This window comes from Ziziphus jujuba, chromosome 6 (assembly GCF_031755915.1).
Source record: "Ziziphus jujuba cultivar Dongzao chromosome 6, ASM3175591v1".
In the NCBI taxonomy this organism is placed as follows: domain Eukaryota; kingdom Viridiplantae; phylum Streptophyta; class Magnoliopsida; order Rosales; family Rhamnaceae; genus Ziziphus; species Ziziphus jujuba.
The window spans coordinates 12,799,259-12,811,410 of NC_083384.1; the positions used below are offsets into that span (position 1 = coordinate 12,799,259).

At 35.0% G+C, this 12,152-nt stretch overlaps 1 protein-coding gene across 1 annotated transcript; it reads left to right on the forward strand.

Moving 5' to 3' along the window:
• Positions 1 to 576: 576 nt before the first annotated feature.
• Positions 577 to 933, forward strand: LOC132804009 (glycine-rich cell wall structural protein 1.0-like). The gene has a single exon (XM_060817886.1). It carries the CDS (start codon positions 577 to 579, stop codon positions 931 to 933), a length of 357 nt encoding a protein of 118 aa, XP_060673869.1.
• The last annotated feature ends 11,219 nt before the right edge of the window (positions 934 to 12,152 follow it).

A 12,152-nucleotide genomic window follows, 5' to 3' on the forward strand; every position in this document is an offset into this window, starting at 1 on the left:
CTCTCAGAATTAAAAATAAAATTATCCACCGTAGTTTTCTTGACGGATTTGTCTTCTTTTTTCAAATTACACCGCGAAGACCGAAAATGCACTTAAGCACGAATTTTTAGGTCGGGAATATCAGACATACCCGACAATGTCAATATCAAAATATATATATTTGTTTTTACTTCCTCAAATAGAAACTTTTAAAAGTTAAAAACCTCGTTCTAAAAAAGTGAAAAAAAAAAAAAAAAACTGAAATAACTAAACGTCTATGCATCGATCGTGTACCGTAGCAGTCATATCATAACACAAGAACTATTTAGTTTAGCCAGTCATGGAAGAGCCTTATATAAGTAAAATTTCCATATTTTTCTAAGTTTGACCATTATTATTTTTCATATAATATAAAGTAGCATATTTATATGTTTGAAACTTTTTCAAAATTATAAACTTTGAATTAATCTTCTTTTAGAATGTGGAATTATATTGTACATTTTTTACGCGGCTGGTTCTTGATTATAAATAGGAAGCCAATGAGAGGTGGGGTTGATGAATTGAGATAATCAGCAAGCAGAGATATATAGAAAAGATATGGAACCTTGGCTAATTGCAATCATAGTTTTTGTTGTATCAACGATCATAATTATCATCTTAAGTTTGATATGTCGAGCTCAACGCACATGGGTTGGACATGGTGGAGGTAGTGGAGCAATAGGTGGCGGAATTTGGGCTGGTGGAGGTGGTGGAGTAGATAATGTTGGAGGAGGAGGTTATGATGGTGGAGCGGATTATGCCATTGGAATAGGAGGTTTCGGCGGTGCAGGCGATTATGGTGGTGGAGGGGGAGGAGGAGGTTTTGGTGGTGGAGGCGATTATGGTGGAGGAGGAGGCGGTGGTGGTGGTGGTGGTGATGGTGGAGGTGCAGGTGGTGGTGCCAGCGCTTGTTGAGTTAATCAAGTTATTATTTGCTATTTTGCTGACTATATGATGTTGTTCTTCCTTAATTTGTAGGCATTTGTACGTAGTTTCTAGAGTAACAATAATTCAGATTTGTTGTTTCATTTATTATATTTCTTAATTGACCTCAATTTTTTTTTAAAAATTTCGTGCAACATATATTTAGATTATTACATGTCAATACTCAACCATACAATTGTAGTTTAATTTATAAATACATGGCTTTAAATTTAAATTTAATATTGTATCATATAGTCTTACGCATCATTTAAAGCAGAAAAATAAAAATTTAAGCAACCTAATATACTGTAGCAAACAAGTATAAAACCTAAATTTTGAGTCTTAATTTACTTGTTTAATTTATTTTTTTTTTTTTTAAGTGATGCGAGAGCATGTAATTGGAGAGATATATAACAATATCATCAAAAATCCAAACACATATTATACGACTATGATTCCTACTCAACCCATATCATGAATATTCGACCAAACGGCCGGTATGCAATTCACCAACTCAATCGCAAGGATTTAATTTGGCAAGAGGAATAAACAAAATCCCCAAATTGTTTGCAGCAAGAGTAGCCGATGAATATCAAAATGACTCTTTTTTCTGAAATATCCTCACGTCAAACCAATAGAAGTATCATGTAACTCGTAATTGGACAGTCAATAAATATATACTTGAGGAATGCATGTTTAATTTGTTTTGATATTGTTTGTAATGTTGCGCATGACCATGTATAGCTCGTTGAATTCACATTGCATGTGGATAACGATGATGTGGTAAGATCCTTGTATTTAAGTTTTTCTTCATGTTGGGAGGTAGCCTAGATCAATGCAGCTCGATGACCAAAAATGTAGGCATAGAAAATTAAACAGACAGTAGGATAATTACATCCATGCTGTGTATGTGCCAGCCAGTTAATTTTTTTTTTTTTTTTTTTTTTTGCAGAAGTGTACGAGTTGGTTACTGGGTGCTGTAATTGCCACGCCATTAAACTTTGTTGCCACGGTCGCTAAAATGTTAAAAGCTTGTGCTAAAAAGGAAAAGAAAAAAAAAGAAAAAGAAAAATCATTTGGTACCTGACTTTTATTTTTTTGTGTTTTTTTGGGGCAAAGTTCATAGCCGAGGTTGGTATTTGGAAGAGAAATATACGGGTTGGTTAGGGCGAGACGGGTTAGTATTTGGGCTGGGTTTCGTTTTTTGTCACCGTAGAAGTCTGACAAAAGTTTACATCTATTTGGTCGGTTTGGAAATTGGTCTGGAGAGCTGCTTTTCAACCTTGATAGCATATGACAGATTCCAGATGGGGATGCAGTTCCAATCTCTCTCTCTCTCTCTCTCTCTCTGTGTTAGAATTATAATAATATTGTAATCTAAAGGAAAAAAACAAAGAAAAAGAAAGTAATTCAAATTCATAGACTCTCACAAATTTCAACTTCAAAATATAAGTTCATGACTTTCTAAGTATAGATGGTTGGGTCTATCTAGATTAATTTCACTTAACTAGATAAAATATTTAATCAAATAAAGATATCGTGACACTTATTGTTTCTAGTCTCGTTCAAGTTATTCCTTATATTACTCACTAGCACTCTTACCACGCTGTTGGCATTGATGATATTGTTAGTACAACATTTATTCATGGTCAGTTGGCTAGAAACGAGCCTTTATGGCCTAATTTTCATGCCAAGTCCAAAATCTTTTCCCTGTCATTTTCTATTAAATTGCTGCATAATTTTGCCAAGTCAACATCCTTTCCTGTCATTTTCTATTAAATTGTAGTTTTTCCTTCCAAGCAAATTAACGCTCCTCCCTTAAGTTTGTAAGCTACTAATTTAACTTGCTTTGATTCACGGATATTTATATAATCAAAAAAAGGTTTCAACAATGTGCACCCAATATAAGAAGTCTTCAATGTATGCAGATTCTATGAAAACAAGGAATATTAATTTTATCCTTAATTACGCTGCGCTCGAGGCTACCTGTTTTGTGCTCCATGGTTGGTTCGCAGTCTAGTACACGGAATAAACAGATATGATGCCACAAACAGGAAGTCAATGAAAAATTAATTTCATCACTATTAATTCTTCACATAAACAATGAAAACTTTGTGTTTTAAGCTTTTTGCTTAGGTCATCTGTGGCTTAATTAGTTTGTTAGTAGCTTTCATGATCTTTATGATATTACTCACGCACATTCCAAGAAATTAAAAAGAAAAGTAAATATACATTATTATATGTAGATATAAATGTTGAATATTCTCTCTGCTTTTATAGTCAATAACGTAGCTAAAACAAGCTATAAATATACATTTTAGGGGAAGCCAAATGCATTAAACTTAATATCTTGTGAAATAGATCGATCCATAAAGAGGCTTCTAGTGTTGCATTTTGTTGATGGGTTGTGTTTGGAGCCATGAAGCTGATCAGAGGAAAGAAAACAAAAAATATTCAGCTCCCAAACAAGCAGCTTCTTGAGCTCCAAAAAAAAGTAGGAAGAAACGTGGTGGTGGTGATGGTGGAGGAGGAGGAGGAGGAGGATGCGGTGGTGGAGGAGAAGGAGGAGGATGCGGTGGTGGAGGAGAAGGAGGAGGATGCGGTGGTGGAGGTTGCGGAGGAGGTTGTGGAGGAGGAGGAGGGGGTTGACATTCATAAATACATATAATATAGCCATGCTATAGTGGACGTGTATCCCATTATAGCTTGAATATGAATAAAGATGCTGAAAGTTTTGTTTATGCTAGTTTACATATATTGTTGTGTAAATGCGGAAAAATATTCAATAAAAGCCTCATTCTATGTAAATCTCTCTTACAAATATATGGAATTCATATGATATCACATATTGGTCTTATATGTATGTGTAAAAAAAAAAAAAAAAAAAGAAAATCTTTATATAGGATAAGCCTACTGAATAATTCCTTGTAAATTATCCTTTAATGATTTTTTTTTTAATATTTGCATCTTTTTACTATTATTTGTTGAATTGTAAACTCATCGTATATGTTCACAATATACATTATCAGTGAAAATTAATTACGGATGGCTAATATTTGCTTTCTCTTCTATAGTTGTTATGTATATATTTTTTTTTCCATGTAACTTTGCGTGTATAAATATATATTTTGCTTTCCTTTTTTCTGCATTTATCTTATGGCTACAAATTTAACCATATAGCTAAAAATATATAATTTATTTATGTTCTTTGGCAAATAAAGAGAAACTTATAATTTGGATAAATATGCTTTTTCGACTATTTTAAATCACTCCAATAATTACTTCACGGTTCATGCTAACCAGATTGAAAGTTGTACACCTGTAGTACTTGTACTGTTGATATTTTAAACACAACTTGAATTTTCTTTGCAAAAAAAATAAAAAATAAAAATAATAATAAAATAAAAAAAATAAAAAAATAAAATTCTGGAACCTCTGTCCCTCCCTCTCCATCCAATAATGTTGACACCTCATCTAAAATTTGAAGTCTAAAATAAGTTATCTGTTTCCCTCTGTTTTATCGTTAACCTTTTGTTCAAGAAATCAACGTCGCCGGATGGGCTATGAAGCTTCCCAGAATATCATTAATGTCTACATCTAGAAGAATTACTAGAGGTAAGTTTTCTCAAGCGTGAGAAAAGCATTACATAATACTTTTTTAATAAAAAAAAATTCTTTTCGAACAAGAATTATGAGACGTAAACGGCAAAGAATGATGGAAAATAAGCTAAGGGAAACCAAATTTAGAAAACTAATTTTATAACTGCGTTGTCATTTACTGGTTGGTGGAAAGAGACATATAGATAACATGTTATCTACATAAAGGACAAAGAATTTGTACCCATTTAAAATGATTTATTTTTTATTGAAAAAAAATTATACACGGGCCCATTTTGGTTTTACATTAATATTGTAGATAGCAGTTCGTTGTAATTTCATGGCCATCCATACACATTTATGGTTCAACGGTTATTTTTGTGAAGTTTCACATCAATTGGAAAAGGAAACGAAGCATTCTATATAAATGGGTGTGGATATTTTTTTTGTTAGGACCCGTCCAAAATTTCTCACCGGAACCCTAGACAAGCCCTGATCCCAAGAAAACCCTACCGGACCCTCCAATGGAAAATTTGGCAGAACCTCACCTAAGGGTTGGACTTACCACAACTTCTTGCACTGAAAACACACTTCTATATTCATCCCCTTATTCCTCCCACAATACTACAAGTTGATTTCCACAAATTTACAGTACTCCAAATGAATAACAGTAATCTAGTGCATAATTAATACATAAATGTCCGAGACAGTATACAGAGCTTCATGAAGTACTATTAAGCATAGAATACAACAAGAATGAAAGAAATATTACAATTGAAATAAATGAAGACAAAGGTACTTCTCGAACTAAGACAGCGACAGAGATTAGGTTCCTCCTGGAATAACGTCTACTACCCCTTGCACCTAAGGGAACGGAATTTAAAAAAATATGAGATGCTAATCATCTCAATGAGTGACCCTATCTACTGAACACTTTTAATATTAATAATATAACAAATAAAGGAATTTAATTAATACCAACAATTAAATAATTAAATAAATAATAAACAATTGAAAGTAATAATTTCTCTCAAAACTCTCACTATTCACTCCGTTGGAAATGTTCCCTTTTTAAAACATTTTCACAAAACCCGATATTTGTATTTCCCGAAAACCAAGGGATCAATTAATTTAATAAATAATTAAATAACCCAAATATAAATAAAATGTAATAAAATATAATAAATAATTTTTGAACACTTTGGGTTTGAAATTTCTATCTGAAATTTTATACTTGACGCATCACACCATATACCAGTGATGCCCTCTGATACCCAGCGTCTCGAGTACCGACTGGCGGGGAGATTAAAGAGAGAAACTTGCATACGGCGCTTCGGCGTCCCGACAGCGCTGCTGCTGAAACCGTCATCCCGGCCACGGAGGGGGGCGGTTGATGCGCAATATATAAGATTTGCCTGCCCTCGGTCCAATGGCAACTCACGGAAGACATAATAACTTGCGCGCTAATCCACATATACAACCAGAACACCAATACTGTATGAGTGCGTCTAAAACCAATTATTAATTTCTTATTACCGTACCGATTTTCCAAAAATCACCGTGGGAATTATACAAATTTTCAAACTCACCATCCCACATTTTCCTTTAACATTTCCGGTACGAAACCATCGATAACAATATACAAATAATTTTTCTCGTAACACGAGGTTCAACAGATAATATTCCACGGGCATAATTATAAAATTTAAACCACCAATTAAACCAATATTTTCCTTGAAATATTTAAAATCAAATTATGCCCAAAATAATATTAAAATCCAGATACAATTAATTAATGAAAATACATTGCTCATGCATAATAAATACAATTAAATCACAATAAAATAATAATCGGGAATTTCTTAATAACCCAAAATTCCGTTAGCATCAATGGGTATATATATATAAAATAATATTTCTTCCACAATTATATTTAAATTCCACCACATGAGCAAATTCTAAATATCAAATTAACACAACATAAATATAATTAATTGCCCAAAATAGTTTTTCAAGGTGGGTCACTCACCTTAAGCACGTATATCAATCAAGATCCTCCGCAGGATCAACTCCACTACCCACACGTGCAACTAAAACATCCACATACACCAAACCAAATATATTAATATTTTAATTGTATAATACTCAAATGGGTACACGGGGAGCAAACACAAACGACAACCAAAATTGACGAGTAATGTACTGAATTGAAGCTTGAGTGACGAGGATTACAAATCCGCCCGGAGATCGGACCCGAGGTGGCTGGAATCTCGCCGGAAAGCTTTCGGGATTCAACTCTTCGATTTTCTCAAACCGTTGCGAATTGGAGGAAAAGGACACCGGATTTGGATTCAGGGGGTCGGAATTAGTGGAGAGGGACCGGAGACGGGACTGGGTACTCGCCGGAACAGGGATTTCTCCGGCGAGCCGTTGCGGTCACCGGCAACCGTCGCCGGCGGCGGCACATGCTGATGGCCGAGATTTTTGGAGGTTTTGTAGTTTGAAGGGAGAGGGTCTCAACGGTACCGGCGGTGACAAGAATGGAGGCCGAAATGTGGAGATCTCGGCGGTTGAAGAAGTCGGCGCCGCCGCCGGAAAAAGCCCAAATCCCGCCGCGTCGCAGGTCGGTTGGCCAAGAAATTTTGGGGTTTGGCCTGGAATGGAGAGGCTCTCCCATCTGGCCGGCGCGTGTGGCAAGAATCGGCAGGAAAATTTGACAACTCTGGTGGCCGGCGATTTTCTCTCTCCTCTCTCTTTCTCTCTCCTCCCCCGTCGTTTTGCCAAATAAAAGCCACCGTGGGTGACACTGTTCACCCATGTGGACCACTCAGGTGTCGACACGTGGTGTCATTATGCACTTAAGCCAGATATAATAAAATATTATGGTATTCGGAAAACTTTACATGTCCATAACTTTTTAACCAGATGTCCAATTTAAGTGTGCCGCTGGTTTATGATCTCATATCGACGAGTACGTTACAACCATATGAAAGTCAAAACAAAATTCTACAACGATAAAATGTTAACTCCCAGCACCTTTTGGACAGTTTGCACATCGACTTATTTTGCCCATAAATTTCAAACTATAGCTCCGTTTTCGACGTGCTACCAGTCTATGAATTCGGGGCATCATGCACTTTGCCACAGTACCATGGTCAACTAGAAATTTCAACTGGAACAAAAAGTCAACTTTTGACCCACTCGGTCAACGGTCAACTTCAGTCAAAGTGCAAGAATTCCGATGTGGTTTGGGACGGGGTGTTACATTTCTCTTGTGAGGCCTTTTAAAACCTTGAGAGCTGAGTTATAAGAGGATTCTCCAGGCCCAAAGAGGACAATATCGCATGTGGGTAGTCTGGACTGTCACAGATGGTATCAGAGCCGGACGCGGATCGGTGTACCAGCGATGACGGTGGGCCCCAAGGGAGAGGATTGTGAAGTCCCACATCAGTTGGAAAGGAGAACGAAGCACTCCATATACTCGCTGGGCCCCAAGGGAGTAGGATTGTGAAGTCTCACATCGGTTGGAAAGGGGAACGAAGCACTTCATATAAGTGGGTGTGGATACTTTTCCCTTGCGAGGCTTTTTAAAACCTTGAAGGCTTGGTTGTAAGAGAATTCCTCAGGCCCAAAGAGGACAATATCACATGCGGGTGGTCTGGGTTGTCACAATTTTCGTTTACATATATATATAAATATTACCATGTGAATATCCTCCTTTTGTTAAAGTGCTGTATATTTCCCAGAATTATATGGAGTTTTGTAACTCAGTAACTCCATGCAATTTAGTGACAAATAATCGGTAACTATATATATATATATATAACTTTAATATTCATTTCCCATGTGGGAAAAAGCTAGCAACAGCCAAGGTTTAAAAAATCGATATCAATGAAAATATCAAGAGTTTAAAATACGAAAATTTCCATGAAAATATAAAAAAATATTGACTATCAATAAAATGTTATAAAAAATGATGGAAATTTATTTTTAAAAATGAAAATTTTTATTGAAACTTTAGAATTAACTTTTTTAATCCATCATTTATCAAATTGATTATCAAACTTGCTAAAATATTGAATGGATGTATATTCTTCTTAGTGAATTGATTTATAATAAATATTAATGACCATAGATGAATTATTATTAGTAAAAATATATCAAAGCATACATATATGATAAAATTATTTATTAACTAAAATATATAAAACAATTATTACAATTACGTTGTAATTCATAAATGTCATCTTAATATCACATAAAACTTCTGCGTGGTTGAAAATCATCGGTTTCCTCCTCATTTTGATTTTGAAATGTGAAATGTGAGAAATAGTTATGAAAAAATGTATTTCCCTGATAATTTTGCACATAATTATTAATATGCCAACCATATGGATATTGCATTATTGATTGACTATATGCATAACTACTACTCTCTGATGGTTGAGTTTGAGATGGTACCCATGAGTTACTGCTTGATGATATTCCATAAATATCCATTGAATAAGGGTTATGACAATGACTTCCAACCCTCATAGGTCTAAAATTATAGAAATCGAATCTTTTTCTTATTGTGACATATTCATTATAGATTTCTCTTTACGTATATATTCTTTTCCAACAGCACCAAATCCTTGATCTGCATCTCTACTTCCATGATCTTCATCTTATATTGCATGTGTGTATATTGTTCACTAGTAAATGGGCTTAATCCAGCTTCTTGACTTGGTGATTCTCTTTGGCCACTACCTCTTCTAACTTCTAATTCAGATAATTTATTGAAGTTATCTTCATCATCACTGGAGCTAGAGTGACTATTAAGAGTCTCAAATTGTGAATGTGTACCACTTGATGGAGCTGAAGCATTAGTAGTTCTAGTTTGCTCTCTCATAAGCTTTTGAAATGAATCACCATTACTATAATTTACTTATTTAGTAATCAATTTTTGAACATTTATTCCTTCTGTTTCAGCTTGTTGAACAATCTTTGGATCAGGATTCCCTTCATGATCATCTAAATGAACATCTTTAATCCATTGGTACATTTGGTAGCCCTTTTCATCATCATCTTCCATTATAGTTATAAATATTATTGTTGGATCCAAGTTTTGATGATTTTCTTCTTTAGCTTCCATATCCCTCAACTTAAGTTTCATATTATAATAACAATAGAATAGTTTTGCTTATATCACTAAATGTCTAAAAAGCAATAAAAGGATAAAAAAAATTATCAATGAAGTTAATTTGATAAAATTTTTTACTAAATATCAATAATATTTATGAATTTTTTTAAAAAAATTAAAAAATTTCATGAATATTTTCGAAATTTTAGAAATTTCCATGGAAATTATAGATTTTTTAACCAAATCGTTAAGGATTTGATGTGGATATTTTACGGAAATTTTCATGAAAATTTTGGCGAAATTTTAGAAATTTTGATGGATATTATGAAAGTTTTATCCATTTCCATTTTGAACCTAAATTTTATTTCGATCCCTTCAAAAAATAAAAATATCGAGAAAATATCAAATATTTTAAACCTTGGCAACAACCATATACATATGTTAGCAATATTAATGCAAGTTATTAATTAAAAAGAAAATCAAACCGGCCTTCAACTTGAAGGTAAACTTAGATTTCTAGATTCCTTCACGATTTTGTTAAACTGTTGAGTAGTTGTCAATTTGATAGCCAATTGATGACTGACCTTTATGCAAAAAAAAAAAAAAATATATATATATATATAATAATAAAAAAATAAAAAAATGATGAGTGACCAATTTTTTAGTCCATTTGTGTCAAGGCCCGTCCAGAATTCTTCCCCGGAACCCTAGACAAGCCCTGATCCCAGGGAAATACCACCGAACCTTCCAATGGAAAATCCGGCAGCACCTTCCCTAAGGGTAGGACTTACCAAAAATTACCTGCACTGAAAACACACTTCTATAAACATCCCCTTATTCCTCCCACAATACTACAAATTGGTTCCATAAATTTTAGCACTTCAAATAACAACAGCAGCAACTCAGTGCATAAATAAAGAACAACTACACGTCCAATACAGCACACAGAGCATTATACAGATAAATGTGGAATTTATAAAATGACAGATAAAGAAGCAATACAAGATGAAGAGGAAAAAGGGAAGAAAAACTTCTTGAACCTTCGGCAACGAACTGAGACGTTGGGCTCGCCCCGGACAATCAACGTCTCCAACCTGGACCTAGGGGAACGGAATTTAAGAGTGTGAGATGCTAATCATCTCAGTGAGTGACCCTATCTACTATACAATATAATACCACGGTAATAAGTAGATAAATAATAATTAATTGGAAATAATAATTTCTCTCAAATCCCTTACAATTCTCTCAGTTAGAAAAGTTCCCCTTTTAAAACCTTTTCACAAAACCCCTTATTCGTATTCCCCGAAAACCAAAACATCAAATAAATAAATACCAGAAACAGTAATAATTATATTTTTAATTATCATACAGTTTTAAAACATTTTATTCTTAAAACCCAGTTCTGAAAATCATTTGATGCACCCATTATATACCAGTGGCGCCATGTAACACCCCGTCCCGAACCATGTCGGAAATTTTTGCACGTTGACCATTGACCGTTGACCGAAGGGGTCAAAAGTTGACTTTTTTATCCGGTTGGAATTTTAGGTTGACTGAGGTACCGTTATGAAGTACACGTTGGCACGAGTTCGTAGACTGGTAGCACGTTGAAAACGGAGCTACGGTTTGAAAGTTTTGAGCAAAACAAGTTGAGGTCCAAACTGTCCAAGGGGTGCCGGAGTTGACTTTTTATTCATGCAAGTTTGAGCGTTGACTCATGCGTGGTTGTGAAGTGCTCGTCGATACGAGTTCGTAGACTAGCGGCACGTCCGATTTGGACATGTGGTTTGAAAGTTATGGACCTGTAAAGTTTTTCAAATACTATATTATTTTAATATTATTTTTACACGCATAACGATATGCCACGTGTGACTTAATGAAGGTGGCCATGTGTCACCATGGTGAAATGCCACATGTCAACCATGTGAAAAATCAAATTATTTTTATTATTATTTTAAATAATAATATTTTTTTATTTAATTATTATTATTTTTCCTTTTTCCTTTTTCTTTTTCTTTTCCTTTTTCTTTTCTTTTTCTTTTTCTTTTTCTTTTCTTTCCCCACGTGGGAAAACACCATTCTTTCTTTTCTTTTTCTTTTTCTTTTTTTTTCTTTTTTCCTTCTTCTTCCCCGAAACACCAAAACACGCACAGTACCTTTAGTTTTTCTCTCCCACCGGCCGTTTCTCTCTCCCGTATCTTTTCAAATTCCAGCCACCCATACAGTACATGCGCCGGCCAGTGATGTGCAGAAGGAGGAGGCGAGCTCGGCCGCCAAGTTTCACGGCCAGCCGCCGCCGGACGCGCGCCGATCGGGCCGAAGAAGCCGCCGGCCGCCGGAATTTCTCTCTCCTCTTTTCTTGTGTTTTCCGGCCAGCCCACTCCCAATTAAGCCTCCTATCCCCCTATTTTGGGTCCTCTGAATCCAAAAATGGCCTCCAATCCCAAAAATTCGAAGCGGTTTGAAAGATCCCTCAAGATCAAAACCGGCC

Bases quoted from the DNA above. Each gene is read 5' to 3' on its own strand.
- LOC132804009 (XM_060817886.1), top strand. From the start codon at position 577: ATGGAACCTTGGCTAATTGCAATCATAGTTTTTGTTGTATCAACGATC.